Below are 23688 nucleotides of genomic sequence, written 5' to 3'. Positions count from 1 at the left end.
CATCGCTTGAGCACTGCTTGGACTATTGCCAAATTTATTTTGACCCATTATGAAAGATTTTTACCTGCGACTGCCACGACGTTAAATTTTAATCATAGTTACATATATTTCTAAAAACCTTTTTGTTGTCTATTTACATGAGTTCGTAATTATTTGTTTATATACATACCTTATTCACTTTCCCCTCTATGGTCTTTTAAATAAAAAGCACTTATTAATTTGTAATTATTTTTGTTTCTGACGGGATGTTTTGGTTTAAACATTACTTTCTGAATAGGTTTTTTTAAGGAATGTATAACGAGGAGATCACTTGTGTTTATTCTTGATCCGTTCATCTGTCAGTTTAAAAACCATCTCTGCCTCCGGGGAGAAACCAATCAATCTTCCAATCATCACTTAAGGTCAGAACGTTGTAAGGATCTGAGAACATCTTGGCTCTACACACAATCAAAATAAAGGTTATGTGCAAAATTAAGAATTTGTATTTCTAGCTTACCGACTTGAACCAAAACGATGGCATAAAAAAGCTTATCCGATTTGAGACGCTCATTTCAGAAACGGGCGATATTCCATGTAGATGCAGATGCTTTTGTGAGATAAACGGAGGCACGTGATAACCGATAACTGCAACTGATAAATCCACATCTTTTGATTTCAGAAAATTGATCATTCCATTCTGCATACGCTCAACTGTAAATTTGGTATAAATATGGATTAATTATACATAAATTAAATATGTTAATAAGCTTACCCAAACTTACTTAGGCCGATGTGGGATTTATTCAAAGCCTTAATGCTATCATAATGTTGTTTGGGAACAGCCAAATAGTGGATCTTAGCAGCTGGGTTTTTATCCTTAAAAATTACGAATTCCTCGTCTTCAAATTCGAGTTTTGTGGTTGAGAACGTGCCCTTGGCAATCTTACAAAATAAACATTCGGATAGCGACTGAGCATCAAGTTCGTTTCCAGTTTCAGTCGAGTATTTAACAATTAAAATCAACAGCAAACCAAACAGCGGAAACAAAAAGAGATATCTCTTTTTCATGTACTTTTTAGAGCACGAATTGGATGTGTTGTTGGACATGTTTCCTCACAATTAACAATAACAAGTCTGTAATCTAGAGGTGATCTTTGGGATATCAATGAAACATAAATTTATCGATCGATAATTCAAAAAGGTCGACGATAACCCATAATAATGGCATTGCTTATACGGGTTAAATAGCCCAGTTATCAAATAAGAACATATATTCGCCATAAATTTAACTCCGAAATTATATAGCCAAGATATAATGCCATTTTTTTTAAGTTGAATAAAAACCGTTGGTAGTGGATAATAGTTTGTGTAAATTATTGTCTAAAGGTGTATCGATATATCGATATTTAATGGGAGTTAGATATTTCAGTGTTTGGCCACAGCTTACGGCCAAGCACTATAAATTCTAAAAGTGTATTCAAATGCAAATTAAATGGTTAAATCGCAATCAATATGTTCTTCCGATCAGCCAAAAACAAATTCGAGACAGTGGATGTTGTGCGAAGACTAAAGCGTTTAGCCGAAGGCACCCTAACGTCATACCGGCGTTTGTTTCTGCTTTTGTTGTGCGTGTGCATTGTGTTCTATATGCTGCCACCAATCTTTCGTTATTTATTTTTAAACCCAACAGAGCAGAAAGGTAACGTTATCCAACTTCTTTACCATGCCACAACTCGCTTTCTAACCAAATTACATTAATAGATCCGCACAGCATGTGCATGGACGACCGTCTAACGCCCTACATTTTGCAAAACTACGAGTATGACGCGAATATTCGTCACGTGTCGCCGCTGCTGCCGGGTGAGCGGGATTACACGCCCTACGTGGGCAACGGTTATATTGGCCTGGAGGTGGCCGCCGACGCTGCCCTGAATATCAAACATGGCCGGGCGATGCAGCTACTCATACGTTTCCAGCCAGTGCTATCCGTGTCACAACCGGGTGCAACGGCTGGTGAGAAGGAGGCCACCGTTGTGGAGTATCTGACGGGAATGGTGCATCGGTTTCAATGCTTTGCCGGCTACTTTGTGTCGTACACAATGTACGCCCATCGCACACAGCCCAATGTGCTGATGCAAGAATTGCAAATCACTAATACACGCAACGTGGTTGAGAGCATTGATCTTATATTGCCACGCAATCGTCTGCCCAAGTTCACAACGCGCAGCATTCCGCTCAGGTAAGTGCCCAATTCCTCACAGAGATCTCGCACACAGTTTAACTATGTTCAATTACAGCGATGAAGCACAGATAGGCATGTTCACTTATAATGGCCTGGAAGTTATTACGGGCACGGTTCAGCCGTCGGCTGATGATCCCAGTAAATTGATTGTAATTAGTATAGTTAAGCCACAACTCGAACCGAAAGTACAGCTGCGCAAACGGGGCACTGTGCGTATCATCTATCCACTAGTCATCGAGTATTCTAAGCCAGTGACGGAGGCTCAGTTCAAAGCCACATCGGACACCATTGAACAGCATTCAATACAGGCCATGACAAAGTTACTACAGAAACTCAGCGCCAAGGCATCCGGATCCGGTTCGCAGTACAGCATCAATTCGTATCGGCAGGAGCACATTAATGTGTGGACGGATCTTTGGGCAACCGGTTTTACGATAAGCACTTCCAAGGCGGACAATAGCTTAAATGGTGATCGCATCAATGCAACCATGTATGCGGTGCTCTCACAAGTGCGCAGTTTTGAATTCGAAGAAGTGGGCGCCGTCTCCGGCTCAGGCACTGCGGGCATGCGTGAGGACATTGCCAAGGCTTTAACATACGCGGAAGGCTGCTATGATTCGTATCATACGCTGCAGGCGGAGAATCTGTGGCGTGACATGTCTACGCTGACTCAACTCAATTCGCTAGTGTCCTCCTGGATGCTGACATTAGAGAAGCAAGGCTGCCACAATCTGATCCGTGCCGGCGCCTCGGGTGTCATTCAAGCGATGACACTCAGTTTCGGCAGCTTTCGCTTTAGCAATCAGCATCTGGAATGCAATATGCATCCGAAATTCCTGCATCGCGACTTTCACTTCAGACGCCTCAACTACGGCAACAAGACACATGTCAATGTCACCATCATTGTTAAGGACGACAACAAGGCGGTTATCAATGTGGCCCTAGATCGTTCCGATCGCAGTTACTATGCCTGCGATGGCGGCTGTCTGGACGAACCAATTCTGTTGACGTAAATATCTACCATAAGCTAATATGAGTTCTTAACTTATCTGCATCTCTTTGCTGTAGTCAAAGCCGCCGAGACTTCCCTGTGAAATTGACTGAACCACTTACTGCAATATTATATATAACCGAGGATAAACAACACATGGAGGAAATTCATCATGCCATACACGTCAAGGAAGTAGTCGAGGGTAAGCTGCTATCTTCTTATTTTCATAAATTGCATCTTAATCATAAATTGAAAATTGCAGCTCCGGCGCACGAGCAGCATGTGATTGCCCTCCATAAGCATGGCCATCAACTGGGCGGATTGCCCGCCCTTTTCTGGGTGTCAGTGTGTGCAATAATCGTAGTATTCCATATATTCCTGTGCAAGCTCATTATCAAGGAGTACTGTGAGCCAAACGATAAGTTAAGATATCGTTATAACAAACCGTGATTCTAGTTCTATATAATACATACAAAGACAACAAATTACATAAGTATAATCCAATTGGACAGACAGACAGAAGAAGCTAGCTGAAATCAACTTTAAACCAAATGCTGAGTTTGTAAGAATAAATATCAGAGATATGGATATCGAAAATTCATAAAAAAAACACGGACTAACTATTTGGGCTGTAGAATTAAGAATTGTCTTTCTATTTATATTAGTTAGAATAAAGGGAAATTCACATAACTGATGTACTATGCGCACATTTATTTATATATTTTATTGGGCAATTATTGATATGCTAAGTGTATTGAAGACATCACACATATTATGTATTTTCTATTTTTCAATATGTATCATTAAAAATGCTTTATTTTTTTCAAGGCAGATCTATAGCGTGTATGTACAGAGAGAGTGTGATTCAGGAGCAAATACAATTTTGTATTGTCATTGAATGTTATCAAAAATAATTGTAGATCAGGTGTCGCTAAGTGGTTTCTAACCATGTCCATCCACTACCAGCTGGATTTATTTTGTCACCTTGTGCATGCTCTCAGCCAGGTACTCAACATTCTTGCTGGTCACACCAGCCATGGAAATGCGACCATCTTTGGTCAGGTAAACGCTGTGATTCTTGATCAGGCTATCGACCTGCTCCGGTGTCAGGCCCGTGAAGCAAAACATGCCGATCTGATTAACAATGTGCTCCCAGTTGTGCGTGGAGCCTAGTTTCTCCAGATTTGCCTTGAGCTTGGAGCGCACATCAATAATGCGATCGGCCATCAATTTCACATCCTTCAGCCACTGGCTGCGCAAATCGGCACTATTAAGAATCTCGGAAGCGATGCGCGCTCCATGAATTGGTGGATTCGAGTAGAGGGCACGAATGAGAATCTTTATCTGTGATAAGCAGCGTGCCGCCTCCTGCTCATCGGCACAGATTACGGAGAAGGCGCCCGCGCGCTCCCCATATAGACCCATATTTTTGGCGAAACTTTGCGCCAAACAGAAATCATGACCATCGGCCTCAAAGATGCGCACCGCCTGAGCATCACCGTCAACGTTTCCAGTGGCAAAGCCCTGATAAGCCATATCGAAGAACGGATACAGCTTTCGCTGCTTGAATACCTGAGAAAGCTCACGCCACTGCTCGGCAGTGGGATCCACACCAGTTGGATTGTGGGCGCAGGCATGCAACAGCACCACAGATGTTTCAGGGATTTTCTGCGTACGTCACAATTAGAATACATTCTCTTTGGGATTGCTTAGCTTACCTTCAGATCCTCGACCATGCCATTGAAGTCCAGATTGCAATTCTTTGGATTATAGTAGCGATGACGCTTCACCGGCAGGCCAGCATGCTCGAAAACGGGCACATGATTGCCCCACGACGGGTTGGGCAGGTAAATCTCGCGATTACCCTTCCAGAACTTGCTCAAAAAAGCAGCGCCAATGCGCAATGCTCCAGTGCCACTGATCGCCTGTGTGGTACAATTGTGCTTCGCCTGCAGTCGCTTCGATTCGGCACCCAGAGCCAATTCGATTGCCTTGTTGTAGAACTCTGGCACACCAATAATGGTTGCATACTCCTTATCCATACCACGATTCACTATACGTTTCTCAGCCTGAAAGAAAGAACAGTTTAGTGGATAATCTTTAAGTGATAATAAGATGGGAATCACTCACCTCATGCACACTGGGCAACACAAAGGGTTTGGTGTTGTCGTCACGATAGGCACCGGCTCCAAGGTTGATCTTCTTCGGATTTTGATCCTTCTTGAAGGCCTCGGTAACACCCAGAATGGCATCCGGTGGACCCATTTGTACCTCGGAGAACCATGTGGATCTGAAAATAAAATAAGGCAAAGTCAGTACCTGCTTTGATGCCATGCGAATTTTCTGAAAATAATCCTCAAACATCATCTCAAACATATACATACATTGTATATTGAGAAATAACTTAAATTCAGAGTATAGATGGAATTATTATTTGGATTAAACTGTATTTAAGTCCACGAAGGTTCTTCCACATTTGTTGAGATTTTTCTTCATCATTGCTCCTCGAATATAAGCCGCAATCTCAATCAATCAGACTGACTAGATTGGCAGCGATTTTCTCTAAAAAAAACTTTACAATTTGTTGTCCCGCAATTAAACCATCTCATTATAGCCTTTGAATGCAAAAAACTATCTTTACAACGTCTTGTGATTATGTTTTGACTTTATTGCCCTGAGTTTACTTTTTTGTCACTCTTCATTTTCGTAGACGATTGTTTTCGGAACTTATCTAAGAAGTAGCTAATTTTCTTTTCGGTAATCACTTCAATAACTAGATTAGTTAAGAATTCCATTTGATACTTTGGAATGCATTAGTCTGAAAGTCAAGTACAGGTAAAAGTCAAACTTTTCACACTCGAATACTGACGAGTTGTCTCAGCAGGGGTTTGATGCTCGTAAATAGATCGCGTATCGCTTATCGCAATCTGCTGTAAACAAACCTCGATGCATTTAATTCAGTTCAATGAGACGGACAACAGCCAATCGCGACTGAAGATAAGAGGTTGATTGCCTTCTTTAATACTCAATTTTTCTCTATCTTTTTTTTTATAAAGATAAATGTGTCTGCATATTATTTAAATCTGGGATCGAGATAGGCGTAAACCATATAACTAACGCATACAAAAATAAATTAATATCTCGGACTTCGAACTAAGCTGGTTCTCATTATATACATATATTTTTCGTTAATTAACTACCAGGTTTTTTTCCAACGGAAATTACTTAAGAATTTTCACCATATGAAATTCAATCAAACTCAAAGGAAACAGATTTGTGATATGATATCAAGTCAGGGTCGAGTGTATGATAGCAATTCAAACTGAATTTATGAGAAATATAAGTTAAAATTGAATAAAATATGTATACATATATTTCACAATAGTATATAATTTTTGCGTCATAATATGTTTCACTTTCAATTGTGCCAAATTTATTTTACCCCTGTAAAAAATGACACAATATTAAGACAAAAAAGCATGCATTCCACTGGAAAAATACATAAACATATGTTTGTATATATACATACATATATACATATGTACAAAAATGCGCACCAGATACATAAACGAGCATATACATGTTTTTGTGCTAATTCCTTATCGCATATGAGATTAAAAAGTCGCAGAGGATATTGCAATCTTAAAAGATTTGCATCTATTCGTATGAATATAACATATGTATATAGATGCTATATGTAGTAAACAAGTACATGGTATACAAAATCATACGAATCATTTTTCATTGTAGCTCATGCATAACAGGCTGACATAATGGAAAAAAGTCTGCCATTTATAGGAAAAACAAATATATCAAATTATCCAGTATGAGACACAAATGCATGCATTATAAACACATACACATACACACACACGCATACAGTTGTAAAGAACAAATAAACCGGCATTTGCAATGACCTTGGCAAATGACACTGCCTTGCAACGTGTTACATTAAGCAAGTACAACACAATTGAGTGCAACAAACATCAAGACTTACTTGCAGCGGAGAACAGCAGCCGGTGAGCTGATTGCAATTCGGTTTGCTGCCACCAAGCTTCGTTGACAAATCTGCGACATTTTTTAATTAGTACTGATGTAAATAATATTTAATCAATAAAGCGAAAACTGTTTTAAGTGCCGCCAAAATGCTGCGACTACTGCGGCTAAAGTAAATCTAACCAGAGGCCAACTGGAATCCGTAGAAGAAGCTTTCTGATAGTGATGGGAAATTAAGCAATACATCGAGCCGACATCAGCGAACTGTTAAAGTAAATGTAAACTGTAAACAATTTATTAGAATTAAAAAAATATCAATAGAAATTTATTGTGTAATTTAGAAGATTTTACGAATTACAAATGTCAACTTTATCAATTTTTATATATGCAACAAATGTCAACTTTATCAATTAATATATTATTTTTGAAAGCTCATGTCTGTTACATTTACAGAGACTCTCCGATATCGATATGCTTATCGATACAAAGCTCATTTCGTGCGTGAGGCGCGCAGCTGATGTGGCTTGCTTGTGTCGCCTTGCTTTTCTTAATTCAGTTGTTGCTAAGCCCTCGCAGAGAAGGAAATATATGAGTCAAGTACGTTAAGTTAATTAACGTCTGTACTTGTAATTTAATTAAGCGAAATTAGACTCATGTTTAAACTGTGCGTGCTTATCGTGTCGCTGCTCTTGGCACTGCAGCTTGGAGCAGCACTTGAATTTCACGACTGCGGCTCAAAAACTGGAAAATTCACGCAAATCACGATCGAAGGCTGTGATACAACAAAAACGGAGTGTGTTCTCCAAAGAAATACGAATGTCTCAATATCGATAGATTTCGCTCTGGCCGAAGTGGCCTCAGTCGTCAAGACGGTGGTACATGGCAAGGTGTTGGGCATCGAGATGCCCTTTCCCCTGAGCAATCCCGATGCGTGCGTCAACAGCGGCTTGAAATGTCCGTTGGAAAAGAATGAGACGTATCGATATACGGCCAGGCTACCCGTGCTGAAGAGCTATCCAAAAGTCTCGGTGCTCGTCAAATGGGAACTGCAGGACCAGAACAGTGTGGATATTGTCTGTGTTGAAATACCCGCCAAGATACAATAAGCGATGATTGTTGGAACGTTCTCTTGAAACTGTTAAATTTGCATGAATCTACTCTTATTGTAATCTAATTTAAAATAAAGAGAAAAAAATTAACTTATATGACTATGTATGGCTTGCCGAGGGCGTGCTATATTTGTAGGCCTGCTATCATTATCAATGATTCGCCTTGTTTGCACTTTATTGCTTTTTCCGCTTTATGCAAATGAGTGATGAAAAAAGATGAAATGGAAAAGAAACCGACCAATCTTAGTTTACAGCGTCACAACTTGCTCATGTTCCAATAATAGCTGTAAAAATGTTTAAGCAATCAGATTCCATTTCTCTTATAACTATAAATCGTTGATCAAGCAATATTTTTAATATTTTTTTGCGCCACAAGAATTGCTTTATCAGTCAAGCAGATTATTGATAACCTTCTTTGTGTATACAGACTACGCAGCCGATGCGCTGACTAAGCGATTTTAGCAAAATACATATTTACTTGTGATGTCACGAATGCTCTGATAAGAATAGTCGCAAAGTTGTGCAAAATCAAGCGGCAAATGTATGTACATGTATGTGCTATGTATATAGTGATACACAACGGTAAACAGTAAACAAAATTATATACCGTTATATCACGTCTGCTTTCGATCAGTTCCTTATCACATGTTCATACATACATTTGTATGTATGTAAAATGCAATATGTATGCAAAAAATTAAATATTTTACAGTGATTTAATAAGAATCGTGCGATTATAGATGTTAGATGTTGTTTTTAGAAATCTTTCATTTAGTAGTTAAACATATCGATTCTGCATTTTAATTTGTAAAATTTTATATTTTGACAATATTTGAAATCACTTGAGTTTTGTAGACCAATATGAAAAGATTCATGAAAATTGTAAATCACTTTCACGTAATTATTCAATTAGAAATAAAGAAGAGTACGTGGAAAGCTCATCAGTCCCTACATACCCCATACACACTGACATAGAACATGTACATAAATGCGGGCAGATATCAACGGGAACAGTCAGTCTGACACTGACGCTGGCGTCATGTTCATATTTATAAGAGAATCAGTTCCCACACAATGGCAAATCTTCCACAAAAGCGATATGAATAAAATACAGAGATAATGTTTCACTCTTTGGTTTGAAATTCCGCTATTCGGTTTGCGGGGGAACGCCTTCGCGATCGCTATCTGTCTCAACCGACACTTGTTTTGCTTTATAGCTTTCGTAGAGCAAAAAAAAAACCATCAAAGAGAATTTTATATATTCTTCTATTTACTTCTCTTTGGGCTTTCTCTATTTTGTTTATTGCATGAATAGCAGCATGAACGGACGCTTAGCAGGAATTTAAATAGTGTTTTTTATATCAAATCATTTAATTTCAAAGGCTGAAAAATACGACATATTTACCTTAATTAAATTACCCCGTGGAGTTTTTTTTTCCTGGTATCAGGCACACCAACTACAGGCTGACGCTGACAATTATGAATGGCTTTTAAAAAAATATGTGAAAAGGATAACGTTACCATTACCACCGTGACCATATTCTGCGGATTATCTGATTGGGTTGCACGACTGCATGTACATGTAATGTAATGTAATTTTATTAAAATTAATCAAATGAGGATACATTACTCTTAATATGTTTGACATTCTGGTGTTCTGGTCCAAACAGCTGGTATCACGGTGTAATTATAACAAATTACATTTCAATTCTTAATGTGGCCTTATTTGCCTATGAGAGCAAATGATGCCAAAGTGTTGTACAAAGCACCGGGTGCAAAATGTACATGATTAAAAATCGATTAATTATAATTTTATAATATTTGGTTTTCTTGTAGCTGACTGATTGACTTATTGGATAGAGTTAAAGCAAAGTAAAGTTTTTCACAATAGTACCTCAAGAGGATACGCTGGGTATGCCCTTGAATAGCTCTTTTACTTATGACAAAAGCAGCAGCAGCATTTCCTTCCATTTATAAAAATGTAATACTTTTCAATGAATGACTCTCAGACCCACTGACATATTTAATGCCCTTTCAACCCCACAAAAACACGTGCTGAATTTGGCATATTTCATATTTGCAGGAGATTCGCTTTCGTTCGCTCTTCATAACACTTTTCAATGTGTTTTACATATTCCTTCTGCTCCACATTTTGGCACTTAAAAAGTCGTCAAGGTACAAAAGTTTTGTGAGCCGGGTTAAACAAAAGGAAATGCGGGGGAAATGGGGAGACTGAAAAGACAGCTGAATGTAGCAGCAAAATTCAGGCTGACTTTGACGGATGACGACTTTTTTCTTACGCCTCTCAACAAGTACTCTACAAGCCAATTTATTAAATTCAGTGCTTAAAAATTGGCAATGGTGGAAAAATAAAGTATTTACTTTACTTTTTACTCACGGAAGTGCTTTCATTCTCGCAAAGTATCCGTCTGTTAATTAATAATTAATTATCTTTGCTTGTATACATTTAGCTAAATATGTATATTTTTGGGCCTGACTTGCGTTGACACAAGAATCAAACAAAAGTCACAATTTATGATATTTATACATATGAGCACTCAAAGGACTCATCTTGCAAAGAGGAAAGCCGCAATCAATTTGCAATTTCTGTGGTTGGGCTTATTGGTTTTGCGTCTCATAAATAAGTTATTGCGCATTTATGAAACCAATCATCAAAGTCGCCAAATTGGCAGATGAATGGTTTGTCGATGCGATGACTTGCAGTTTAATTAATGATTTTTCCTATGATGAGCTTCACAATGTTTACACAATATTTTGCAATATTTTTTTGACAGAACCTAAATACCCTATTATGGATATACTTTGTAGCCAGTTAAGCTTCGAATCCATATCACAACCCATTTGCATAAGCCTCGCTGCTACAAATCAATGCAGAAAGTATGCGTTACCGAATGCTTTTTCATGTCCTTATTTTTTATTTTCCACAACATTACGTAACCGATAAAAGAAGCACATTACGAATAACTGTAGCTTCGACAACGCAATTATTAACAGAGATAGTAGAACAGATAAGAAAGCAATACATATAAGAAATATATAATCAGACATTGGATCATGTTTCAATTACATACAGAATGCGTTCGGCAATGCGGGATCATTCTACTCGAGAGCTTCTGCTTGTAGTGATTCAGTGATTCAGATACTTTGTATCTTTTGTGATAATAAGCGACTTTCGATCGGCTTAAAATTAAAATCATGCAATTGAGATACTTGTTCTTTTTTGGTGTTCATCAACATAAATGCATTGACTGACGGCTGAAGCCCATGGCACATGTGTCCTGATTTCATTCTGACTGACTTATTAAATATTACTTGTAAATTTTAATTAAAATAAACTTTAACGTTAACGGCGGCCAGTGATATGAGTTGGCCAAAGTGATATGAGTTGGCCATGCACACAATCCGCCATTGCATGCAGCTCGATGGCCGAGTAATAATATTTTTTTACGCTGTTTTTTTTCCATTTGGCTGTCCAACGAACGTGGTCAAAAGTGCCAACAAATATCGTGCGTGAGTGCGTGTGTGTGTGCGTGTGTGCGTGTGTGTGGGTATTATCAATAAAAAGGATTAACGGCAGCATAAAGTGTGCACAGGAGAATGAGATGCACATGTGGTAATCGTGAATAATGGAAGATGGCCACGTAGATGCATTGTGCCCTGTTTGCAGTGCCAGATGCTTACTGCTCGGATGGAATGGATGTGCTCCACGGGAACATAACGTTGACTTTTATAATTACGAAATCCTCTTAAGTTGCTGTGGATCAGATGATATGTACAAAAGCGTTTTCTTTTCAATTATCATCGAGCCAAGTAATCAGCTTTATCGACGCTTAACCGCTCATCTTGAAAACGAACACTGGAAATTGGTGAATAGCTTTTGTACGCACTTATTTCTGCTCTGACCTGTTTAATTGGCAATGATACAATTTTAACCAACCTGCGTCATCGAATCTGAATCTATTTAATTCAAACAAGTTGAAAGCCAGTTCAGGGCTTGGACAAGGCATCTGGAAATGTAAAGCAAACCAATTAAAAAATGAAAACGATGACTTCTCACATTCAACTGTTTTTTATTTCCATATTATTCATACACTCGGCTTATCAGCTATATTTATTTGCATTTTATTTTCCATTCATTTAAATTAAGCTTATATGAATGCACATTTATTGTTTATTCGCTATGCTATTTATTCCTTTCATTACACATATGCTCTTTATACCTTCCATCTAAAAGGCTTTATTTTGTTTCATTAATTTGGACTTTTGTAAAATTCATCAAAGTGAGTTTATTTTTCTTTTCCTGTCTTTTTTTTATGCGTACATCTTACATCTATAAATTAATTTATTTTGCATGAACAACATTGATGTAGAGTCAAGATTTAATTACATTCAACTAGTATAATGTAGAGTTGACAATGAATATGTACTTATATATAATATGTATTTATACCATTGGTTTGTCTTCAAACGTCGCTTTTCAAAAAGAAACCAAACTAGATGATTACGAAACACAGAATGTTGGCAGCGTAATTGGCAATGGGTGAACTTAGTTAAGCATTTTCCATATTTGGATAAGTAAATTGCACAAAAACCTCTATCACAGAAGATATACATAAAAACAAGGTACACACAAATAGCAACAATAATATTAAAAATATAAAGCTAACTAAGGCTAGAGTTGACTCTGAGAACCTAACGCCAAATGAAAGCGAGTCCAATGATCGGCATCAGGATGTGGAAGCACCACGAATGCGGCTTCCAACTTGGGCAGCCAGCAGTGGCAAATATCTTCACGTTACTCCACTCGCTAAGTCCAGCCAAGTTGCGAGATGCAGCCCGCATCAAATAGGTCGTATTACCCTCCAGATGCGGTATAATGAAACGATGTCCTGCAAACGGAGATATATTTTTGTCAATTACAATAAATAACAGAAATAAGAGTGTCGAGTCGAGTGAGCTCGACTACGAAGACTTACCACGATGGAAGGAAAAGTCGCGCTGCTTGGCATGACTCCAGTTTCCAGCACTGTACTTGAAATCGGTGTCGCTCATGTATGCAACACGATAGCCAAAGATTTGCATCTCATCGGAAACGTTGAACATTCGAGGCGTACGCAGGTCCAGCTCGAAGGCATCCGAATAGAGACGCTTAAGCTGGAAACGGGTTGGTCCAATTGGCTTTGCCCCCACGCGCAGCTTAATAACACGCTCGAGCATGCCCAGCGGATTAGCCACCTTGCATTTGTAGTCTCCAAACTGGGTGGCATTGCGAATGTGCAGCTGCAACGTTGCCCCATAGTCGGCCATGAAGACGCGATGATTGAAACCGACAATGCCTTTGCCATTGTGCAACCATGTAAATGATGGTGGCGGCTCTCCCATCGCATCGCAACTAAGATTGACGGAGCCGCCCACATAGGCGTACTGAAGCGGGAGAGTTTCATTGTAGAACCAGTGAGGTTTGTCTGCAACGATGGTCAAGGGATGTGTTTGAGCGGAATATTGGGTTGAATTTGCTCCTAAGCCTGCATAATAGTTCAGCTGGTTGTGTTTGACTACACTCATCGAAAAATATGCCACGGGAGCAATTTGTTCAATTCTTAGTATTAAAGAAAGGAGGTTTTTAAAAATGACTAAAATGCTTCTAAGTATAAGAAAGTATTATTGAACAAATGAATAATATAATAAAAAATATAAAACGTTACTTCTTGGTTAATTCTTATCAAAAATATAGTAAACATTTTGAAATTCATTATATTTTATGATTTATGATTATTTTTTAGTAATTTATTTGCAGAAATTTAATAATATTTAAGAAAGTAATTCTGAAGAGCATAAATAATGCCATATTCAAACAATATTAATTAATTGGTTTCTACTTTTAGTTGAACCATTTACAAAAATTAAGAAAACATTACTAAAAAAAAATAGATTTTTGTTTTTAAAGTGTAATTTTATCAATACTAGAGGAAATGCATATATTTTCACAGTGCACACATCAGAGGCAACTTGGGGCACAGTTAAACCTCGTATGCAGTTTGTCAACTGAAGCTGCTCACGGGACATCAGTTAGAATTTGTTCAGCTTGCATCCAGTATTTAAGCGTGGCCCAAAGCACAACCAGCGAACGGCTCCATTCAAGCGTAAGCTGATGACACATTTTAGCATTTTGCCGTTGTCCTTGCAAACGTCCTCAGTGGGACTCAATGATGTTTATTGCTCAGGAAAGGCAAACATACATATATATCCATCTATATATTTCAACAGCATTGCAACATTTCAGCATTTCAACTGGGCAACAAATTAGTTTGGCATTCCATTGACTGCTATTTGCCTTTCAGAGGGTAGGCTTCAAGCATACCCAGCTGAGGGTCAATCCGGACTATGAAAAGCGGATGCCAGGATGCCAGGATGCCAGGGCAGGGTGGTAAGCGGTTAAGTTTCTCCGATGGTCGGTAGTCGGTAGTCGTTAGTTAAATTTAGACAGCAATGCATATGATTGATGGTTTACTCATGACGCCGTTCTTGGCCCATTGGCCATCATCCTTAATCCGCCTGCTAGTACAACGGTTTAAGTAATTGAGAGGTTCCTTATGTAAGAAGGCCATATTTGGAATTAGGCAAAAATAGTTGGGCAAACAATTTTAATTACAATTTGGACATCTTTTGAGCGATAAGCTGTAAGCACTTGTCAATAATTGGATATCTTCGATTAATTGCATATGCTCAGGGGCTTATTGGCAAAATATGATGGGTTATAATTAAATTCCATTAATGCCATAGCTACTCAACATTTCCATGGCGCACTTCGAGCGTGGGAGAAACTCATTAAAGCCACCGAAGCGTGCTTAAATACATTTAATGGGTTTGCCAAAAATTTGACAAATATCAAAAACTGGAAGTGTATACAATTGTGTGTGATGGAACAACAGCCAGATATAAATAGAATACTTGAATACTTTTCCAAATAAAGTAAAAAGAAAAAGGCATTGAGTGGGAATCGTTGACAACACATGCAGAGCTGGAGAGGAGTTTTCACATGCAGTCAAAGTCTTTTCTTTATTTTGCCACTTACGTTGTATCCGTAGGAGTATCGTTATTTGATCGGAATCCGAAAAAGTGGGTGTTATTCGCATGGCACGACATGTATACTCGCCGGCATCTGATTGAGTCACATTCCTGATGAACAGTCCATCCGACAGCCGTCTGTGTTTCGTCGAGTTCACAGCTAAAAGGGGAGAGGAGGTGGCATGAGTATGTGGCAGTAGTGTGGTGTATGTGTGTGTGTTTGTGTATTGAGTGCTACTAACTGTTTATGTGTTCGCCATTTAGCATCCAAGAGACTTCCGGCATGGGCTGACCCTTCACAAAGCAATTGACCATCGCATCGCGTCCCTCGCGCACCGATTGCACCTGCTCCGTCTTGCCAAATGAGATTTTCTCTGTTTGCCAGTGGAGTTAATATAGAATATCAGGAATCACAAGTATTTCATGTAGTGTATTATCTTCTATTACCATGCATCATGCACACAAATCATAGCATTCATTTCGAAGAAAAATCGGACTGAATTTAAATTAAAATCATCGCAGAATATATTTCTATACTGGCAGGATGTGTCTCTCTAAGAACTATCGTATTTATTTTCTTAATTCCTGGTTTTTTCAGAATTCACATATACCTAAACATTCAGTGCGATTTTTTTCCGAGTGTATGTATAACAAACTGCTTGATCGGATAATGGATAACACATTCATTGTCTAAATATACAATAGGATAATATTGATTGATTGTTGCTGAAGTTATCTTTATGGAAACCATCACTCAGTCATTTTTCTTAGTCAAACTTGTCAACTTACGATTTACAAGCAGCTCAAAGGACCTTTTAGCCTCTCGCACTGCAGCCGAATCGACTTCGCAGGTCCAGTTACCCTTATCCTCCAACGAGATGTGTTCAAAAACCAGAGCAAGTGAACCTAAGTAAAAGTTGCAAGTGGAAGGAAATTGATGTGATATGGATTTGGATGTTGGATGTTCGATATTCAGCAGCTTGACTCCTCGTGGCATTTATGAGCTGTCTGAGATTGCAGGGGAAGTCTTTCACACATCGGCACTTTCACTTACCCGTCTTCTTTTCGATGTGAACGCGTCCTTTGGTATTCTCACGGGCCAGGCCCCTGGGATCACGCCATTTGGTGTCAGCATCCTTTTGTACTGTTTTACAGAAGATGATGAAGGAGTCATTTACAAAATGCGTTATTGATGGCGTCGATGGCGTTAGCGTGAGTAGGGACTGCGACAGGATGTCGCCCACTCCCCCGGTGGAGTAGCTCTCTGGCTGCCCAACTGCAAGAACTGCAGCTGCTGTAAAAATGCAAGGTCATAAAAAATGAAGTCCACCAACGCTCTTTATTGCCTCGCTAAAATTTTTGGCTGGCAGAAGCACTATGGCCCATTACGTAACTTATTTATTTTGTGCACATCAAATGAAATTATAAATTATGGCCAACAAAAATTATATTTTTCAATTGGCTGCATAAAATAATTTCCGCTCATTAAATTTTGGCTTACTTACAATTCTTAAAATCAATGTATAAATATGATTTATTCCATATTTATAGGTGATTATCAGGTCAAAGCTTCAACTAGCAGATACCCTGTACCCAGTACAGTCTCCCAGTAAATATTTATAATAGTCTTTCTGATATTAGTGCAATATATTACAAGAACTTATACAATCCAACCCACTATAAAATAAATAGGGTATGGTTACATATACAAGTTTATACTTTTTGGAAGCGAATTAGACTTAATATCATATAAAACAAGTTGAGGTTTTATGCAGACAGTGAAAATGCTGGTTGTATTTCAAATTTCAAGTCTCTGAGATCGGCTTGATTATACAAATAGACAGACGGGTTTCCGCACATATACATCGACTATATCGACTCTGATATTGATGCTGATCTCTATATATATATATATGTATATATACATATACTTCATTGGGTTGGTTGATGCTTTCGTCTGCCTGCTACTTTCCACACGTTTCCACATCAAACCTTCCTTTCAATTTTAAATAAATAGGTTCCGGATATAATAAAGAGGAAAATGTATTTAAGCTAAATGCTTCTGTCTATTCTTCATTCAGAATCTTCATATTTTAAATGGGTTGTGACAATTAATATAATAGATAATTGAACTTAAAATGTAGATAAGAATGTGAAAAAATCATATAATTTCACCATTTCCCAACCTAAACTGGAATAGAAACCAATTTGACTGTGGCAATCGTTAACCCCAGTAAAAAACGTGAAGAGTAAATTATTTGCATATGCTACAAATTTGATGAAATTCAATACGTTTCATTTGAAAGAAAGGAATACTTGAAGTCAAATGTGGCACCAACTTAACATTTGCATAATTGGATATGCATGCATGATGCTGAAGACACAAGCTGTGACATTTCTAATATTACATTGAATAACATGTATCCATTTGAAATTGATGAGCAGCATTATGCAATATTCAGAGGATATCATCTCCATTTTTATAAGGTATTTATATTTGTCAACAGTTCAAATAGACGAACTAATCTAGACGTCTGTCGATCTCAGAGACTGAGGCACCTATTTTGTAAATCCTTGTTTTTAATTAACAATTACAATTAATTTACTGGAATATAGATAACATTTTACTATATATACCAACTATACTATACGAGAATATTGTCATTAAGAAAAAATATGATTAACTGGATCCTTAGACTTGGCAGGTTATAGTTTTCTTGTGGTTAATATACAAAGTTTAGAGTTGAAATTACGAATTTGGAGAGATTAAAAATTATAATGTATATTATTTAATATGAAGCCTTAAAGATTGGGCTTACAAATAAAATATTTTAAGGGATTAGAAATTATAATATGAATTATTTAATATAAATACATTAAAGACAGATTAGAAATTATCAGATGGTTGGGAATGGGACACAAAATTAAAATTAAAATATTTTCCCAAGAAAATACAGAAGAAAATATATGGAGACTTACTCCCTCGACTAGAGTGCTCTTAATTGTTTTTCTATTAATATCAAATTCAGATTTTATTATTCTTCTGTAGTATTTTCTCTGCAGAAGCCATTCAATAAACTATATACAATAGTCAACGATAAGAAGAAATGATTTTTTTGCTCAAAGACAGCATCTTAGAGCGAATTAAGATGGTGTGGGAGTGTGTGTGTGTGGGTGTGTGCGTGTGTGTGTGTGTGTGTGTGTTAGGTGTGTGTGTATAGATTTGCATAAATTGATATGCAAATAGACTGAATTCAGTGGGAATATGCGTTGAGTGCTTTAGGCCTGGCTGGCTACGCGGTATCTCTTGGGCCAGACTCTTATTAACAAAAGCCAAACAATGTATTGCCAAATGATGGAACAATATTTTGTTATTTAAGGCTCATTGCTAAACCACAAATAATGTTTGGCTCACGATATCAAATTTAAATTAAACTGGAAATGACAGACGTGTGTCTATTTTAATTGAATTCAAATTAGCTCCAATATGTTTATTGTTGTCCTATATTTGCGAATATTAGAATTAGAAGAATTTATGCATTATTACGCTAAATTATTGTAAATAATGTTGTGTTATTTAAAAAATAAGTAACCGGATTGACAGATGGATTGAGAACGGCAAATTCAAAGTGGTTTTTTCTAGCATATTCAACTTGGTTGCGGTTTGAATTAAATCCTGAATTGCCCCACATTCTTTTGTACACATTCCCAAACAAAAATATACGTTTTGCATATCCAAACAGAGATGCGCGTTCGACTACTACATATACGGGTTTTTTCCTTTGGTTTTACTGTAACTGCATCCACAAATATTTATAGATGTGGCATGAATTAAAGATTTGGTCCATAGTAAGGCTCACGCCATATCTTAACTAATCTGGTTGTTGGTTGACTAAAATTTTCGACGAATGATTTAGTAAAAATTTGGGGCAAACTTAAATTTTTAAATTTTGTGATTAAAATGTAATGAAACATATATAATTGACACACCCACTTTTTGCCACCTGTGTCAAACGACCGTTAAACAATGAACACTTTTGGGACCAGGCTACCATAATTTGGCACTTGTATCCTTTCGGCTAATTGAAATGCCAGTCATAAAAATTAACAAAACTTCTTTCATTCTTGTTTTGCAAAATTGAGCTTTTAATATGTATTATATATATATTCTTTAGTACTTACAATTTCTTGCCAATTGCAGCAGGCAATAAAATAAAATGAAAATATCCATTATAGGTTTGTGTGTGAGTGTGTCGTGTGTGGTTTCTGTCGACGAGTTGTTTGTGATTTGTAATCCGTTCGAGGTTAGACTTGCGCTGGCTGTAAGTATTTCTCGAGTAGGCAAGAGAGTGGCCCAAAATGATTACTCATGTGCCGTCAGGAGACGGAACGAGCCTGACAGCAACAGCAACAGCAACGGCCACAGAAACAACGGCACTTTCACTTTGGTGGACACAGCGGCATGACATCATCGCCAAGGCAATAACACAGACGATGCCACCATCATCATAATAATATTTTTTTTTGCCAAGTTCTCGTTTTCTTTTTCGCTTTTTTTTGTAATTCTTTTTTGGCTTTTTTCTTGTTAGACACTAACACTTGGCCGAGAAGTTGTACACATTTGAGATGACATTTCCGGCAACATATCCTTAGCCTCAGCACAAATGATTTTTTTTTTTTTTGCTTAGTGCCTTTTGTCTTTAGACACTCGCAAAAACTATTTTTAATGGCCGCGATTCAGTTGCCATCGATGACGATAATGATGTCCTTGGCGCATTTCGCGATTCGTGATCCATTGCAAGCGAGCGCCAAAATTGAACTGAGACCAACACGCGTTGGCCGAAACAGAAACAGAAGCAGAAACAGGATGCGTGATAAGCGGTGCTCGTCGGGCGCACGACAAGGACGTCGGCGACTTTACAGTTAGCGACTTCAACTTACAGTTGATTTCGCTGGCTGCTTGCTGCTTTGCTCAAATCAGTGCGAAATCAGAAATTGTACTGAAGGTCCTTTCGCCTCTTCTGGAATCCTTTATTTTCGTCGCCTCGTCATAGACAACATGTCGTCACCCCAAATGGGCAACATACAACATCATCATATCGAAAAGGATTCTTTGGGCCACATGTTGGTAAAATGTTGCCCAACATTCGAAAATGTTGACAGGGGAATTGATGGCCGCGTAAGCTTTTTAAGCTTTCGACCTTAGGACGTTGGGGAAGTGGTGTGCTTTTTGCGTGTTGTTATACAGGATATAACGGATTTGATTCATATTCTGTCTCTATAATTATAACAGAAATGTGTAGCACAAAGTTATTCACCACACGTTGGCACATAAAACCAAGTTTGGGTATCCATAAATTTAAGTACCATAGATGGGGTTGATGCAACCTCATGTTAAAGTACACAGAAGTTATTTAAATTACATAGATGGTGCTTTATCCTAAGTCATTTTAAAACTGGCCCATAGATGGTGCCTTGTTTTAAGTTTGCATTATCATACACGACAGATAGATGGCGGTTAACAACCAGACATTTCTGTCTTATGTTAGTGAAACTTTTCGTTGCATATTTTTAGGCTGTCCAAAATAAAGCTCATCAGACTACGCTATATTATAATTTTTCAGATATCCTTGTAAAATCTCTTTATTGTCATGTATCATTTATAATAAAAATTATCCATAATAAACATAGGGAGATGCATAGGCCACTGGATACCCGGCCGAATAGTAGAATTGTGGGCTGGGTGCAGGATTCGGTCCAGGCACGGGAGCTGGCACTGCCATAACAAGAGCGAATATGGCTGCAAGCAACAGGAACACCTGCAACAGAGAAAATACTCGTTTCACGTCATGCAATGTCAATTAATAAATGTATTATTTACCAGCTTCAACATGATGAAAGATTCTTTCTTAGCTTTTGACTTTAATGCAAACAGAAACAGACTGCGATTGAGATTGCTTTCAATTCGGTCTTTTATATTCGAGAATGTGTGTCGACAAACACTTTGTTTGGCATTTTGACATCATCGTCCATAAGAGGCTTATCCACCCCTCTCAAGCCCTGTTCCGCCCCTTAGCTGTGTCTGTAAATTTAGACTGTGTGTTGTCATCATGGCTGCATTGATTTTGAATTCAACTTGCATGTCTCGTTAGATGAGCTTATTGCTTCAATTTCTGGCTTTAACGACAGCCTAATGACACACAGAACAACTGCGACACTCGTTGCCAAAAATAAGAAAAAATATTGAATATGGAGCGACGACAGTATTTTTCCAAATTTTGTGTCAACTCATTTAGGATTTAACTACAAATCTGCTTAGCAAATGTGTAAAAAAATAAATAAAAGTTCTTCAACTTATCAATGGGTATCATGAAGTTGTTTACTTGCTTTGTAACAGTCAAAAGAAGACATCGATCTTAATAATAATTGAAAGTTTAAATGTTTAATGAACATTAAAAGTTGCACTTTTATGTAAATTGAATAAATCGTTTCTAATAAATGCATTCTCACTTTGGTTTTTCAATAAATAGATTCATTTTCTCCAGTCTTCGATTTATATTATAAAAATAAGAGGAACACATTTCCTCAACTTTTATTTAGCAACTGAAAAATGAACATTATTTAAAATTTTGACAGTTACTTTAATTAATTGCGCTATTTTGATTAATTTTCTCCATTGTCTGATATATTTATAATAAAAATATGAGGAGCCCATTTGACTTCTGTCAGCCCGCAACTTTTATTTGGCCAATAAAATCATTAATCACTTTAATTGCTGTCAAATGGGTTCTGGCCAAAGAAATGCGAATTAATATGCTCGATGCATTGCACAGAAGTCGTACGGCGGGCTCAAACATCAAACATCAGAATACCAATCGGATTCAAGGCCAGCTACGCAATACAGGTAAAAATACACATGCCCAAGTAATATCTATAGTAGTATAGATATATAGTTCCCGAATATTGAGCAGGCGTTAAGAGGGAATTAGAATTCAAAGCAACTTTGATTGCTGACAAAACTATCAACAACTTTGGAGAATGCCGTGAGCAAAGCAAAGCAAAGTAGAATACAGAAAACAAAAGTGCCATAATTGCAAAATAAAAAGTAAAACCTAAAAAAAAACATTGTTTTCGTCATCATAAATAAGTCATGAGATTCGCTTTTGGGGGTATAAATAGAGACCGAATTCAAGCAGACAGCATCAAAACACAAAGTGTAATTGTTTCAATAACAACAAGCAATCCCAAAAAATAAAACTCAAAATGTTCAAGCTGGTAACTAGATTAATACAGACTTAATTATACATATATTGTATATTTAATATCTTTTTTTTTAGTTCGCTCTTCTGTTCGCTGCCCTGTTCGCTGTTTCCTTGGCTGTTCCAGCGCCCGTTCCTCGTGCTGCACCTGTCCCAGTGCCCATTGCCAGTCCGGAGCCGGCTCCACAGTTCTATTATGGCGGCAGTCCCTATGGCTACTCTGCCTACTCTGGATACGCCTCTCCATATGCCTACTACGGCTAAATATTACGCATAGTGTGACGATTAATACCACCCCGACAATGGACTTGTGATAATGGAAATGGATAAGCGCGCGCTGGTTATTCTAATTAGATTTTTTTATACTGATAAATGCTTATAAAAAACACACAAAAAAAATAAATAAAATATATATTAAAAATATCAAAATAAGATTGTCGAAAAATTAATTTGATTGTTTTTAGCTGCAAAATACTTGGAGAAAACGATGCTTATATATTTGTTGGGCTTTTGACACTCAATTTGTAAGAGGTTCCATGGTGTAATGGTTAGCACTCAGGACTCTGAATCCTGCGATCCGAGTTCAAATCTCGGTGGAACCTGAGTACGATTACTTTTTTCATTTATTTAGAACTTTTTAAATTTAATTAAAAAGTATTTTTAGTATACTAAATTCGCTGATTCGGTATTATTTGAGTTACAGTGTAAAAGCGTTAATACTTTACGACTTTTGCCGTCGGAATCGAAAGAGGTTCCATGGTGTAATGGTTAGCACTCAGGACTCTGAATCCTGCGATCCGAGTTCAAATCTCGGTGGAACCTGGGATAAATATTTTTTTCTTCTGTCCTATTTTTCTAAAATACTATTACACTCCTTAAAAAAACACACACATACCGTATTATTTTTCTTTAAAAAGTTATATAAATAAAAATATATGTACATAATAATTTTTGAGTAGGTCGAGTGGTTTGTGCATCGGTTATGCATTCAGTGCTGCCAGATTGTTGGCTCATGACTATATG

The 23688-nt window shown here is 37.6% G+C and overlaps 6 protein-coding genes and 2 non-coding genes across 8 annotated transcripts; 5 read left to right on the top strand and 3 right to left on the bottom strand.

Annotated features, from left to right (window-relative positions):
• Positions 1 to 214: 214 nt before the first annotated feature.
• On the bottom strand, positions 215 to 1115 carry LOC6561713 (histidine triad nucleotide-binding protein 3). Its single transcript, XM_001987855.3, has 3 exons — positions 762 to 1115; positions 497 to 690; positions 215 to 437 (listed from the first exon to the last, which is right to left on the bottom strand). The coding sequence occupies exons 1-3, from the start codon at positions 1084 to 1086 to the stop codon at positions 393 to 395; spliced, it is 564 nt and encodes a 187-aa protein (XP_001987891.2). The 5' UTR covers positions 1087 to 1115; the 3' UTR covers positions 215 to 392.
• A 277-nt stretch (positions 1116 to 1392) lies between these two features.
• On the top strand, positions 1393 to 3906 carry LOC6570224 (uncharacterized protein KIAA2013 homolog). Its single transcript, XM_001996440.3, has 5 exons — positions 1393 to 1678; positions 1741 to 2218; positions 2277 to 3230; positions 3290 to 3414; positions 3475 to 3906. The coding sequence occupies exons 1-5, from the start codon at positions 1492 to 1494 to the stop codon at positions 3660 to 3662; spliced, it is 1932 nt and encodes a 643-aa protein (XP_001996476.1). The 5' UTR covers positions 1393 to 1491; the 3' UTR covers positions 3663 to 3906.
• LOC6570225 (aspartate aminotransferase, mitochondrial) lies at positions 3900 to 7666 on the bottom strand. The gene is made up of 6 exons (XM_001996441.3): positions 7660 to 7666; positions 7392 to 7472; positions 7210 to 7280; positions 5343 to 5502; positions 4931 to 5281; positions 3900 to 4880 (listed from the first exon to the last, which is right to left on the bottom strand). Exons 2-6 carry the CDS (start codon positions 7452 to 7454, stop codon positions 4185 to 4187), a joined length of 1341 nt encoding a protein of 446 aa, XP_001996477.2. The 5' UTR covers positions 7455 to 7472; positions 7660 to 7666; the 3' UTR covers positions 3900 to 4184.
• A 42-nt stretch (positions 7667 to 7708) lies between these two features.
• LOC6570226 (NPC intracellular cholesterol transporter 2 homolog a) lies at positions 7709 to 8411 on the top strand. The gene has a single exon (XM_001996442.2). It carries the CDS (start codon positions 7862 to 7864, stop codon positions 8312 to 8314), a length of 453 nt encoding a protein of 150 aa, XP_001996478.1. The 5' UTR covers positions 7709 to 7861; the 3' UTR covers positions 8315 to 8411.
• Positions 8412 to 12667: 4256 nt separating this feature from the next.
• On the bottom strand, positions 12668 to 19930 carry LOC6562601 (fasciclin-2). The gene is made up of 7 exons (XM_032736609.2): positions 19589 to 19930; positions 16461 to 16700; positions 16196 to 16312; positions 15649 to 15780; positions 15414 to 15566; positions 13315 to 13803; positions 12668 to 13227 (listed from the first exon to the last, which is right to left on the bottom strand). Exons 1-7 carry the CDS (start codon positions 19635 to 19637, stop codon positions 13031 to 13033), a joined length of 1377 nt encoding a protein of 458 aa, XP_032592500.1. The 5' UTR covers positions 19638 to 19930; the 3' UTR covers positions 12668 to 13030.
• A 2727-nt stretch (positions 19931 to 22657) lies between these two features.
• On the top strand, positions 22658 to 23072 carry LOC6570229 (neuropeptide-like 4). Its single transcript, XM_001996445.3, has 2 exons — positions 22658 to 22681; positions 22744 to 23072. Exons 1-2 carry the CDS (start codon positions 22670 to 22672, stop codon positions 22927 to 22929), a joined length of 198 nt encoding a protein of 65 aa, XP_001996481.1. The 5' UTR covers positions 22658 to 22669; the 3' UTR covers positions 22930 to 23072.
• Positions 23073 to 23195: 123 nt separating this feature from the next.
• Positions 23196 to 23267, top strand: Trnaq-cug. Its single transcript has one exon. It is a non-coding gene; the product is annotated as a tRNA-Gln (tRNA).
• A 148-nt stretch (positions 23268 to 23415) lies between these two features.
• Trnaq-cug lies at positions 23416 to 23487 on the top strand. Its single transcript has one exon. It is a non-coding gene; the product is annotated as a tRNA-Gln (tRNA).
• The last annotated feature ends 201 nt before the right edge of the window (positions 23488 to 23688 follow it).

The sequence above is a fragment of the Drosophila grimshawi genome, unplaced genomic scaffold, assembly GCF_018153295.1.
Source record: "Drosophila grimshawi isolate 15287-2541.00 unplaced genomic scaffold, ASM1815329v1 contig_1377, whole genome shotgun sequence".
NCBI classification, from domain to species: Eukaryota; Metazoa; Arthropoda; class Insecta; order Diptera; family Drosophilidae; genus Drosophila; species Drosophila grimshawi.
The sequence above is the reverse complement of the archived record's forward strand: the minus strand, read 5'-3'. Positions and strand labels throughout refer to the sequence as shown.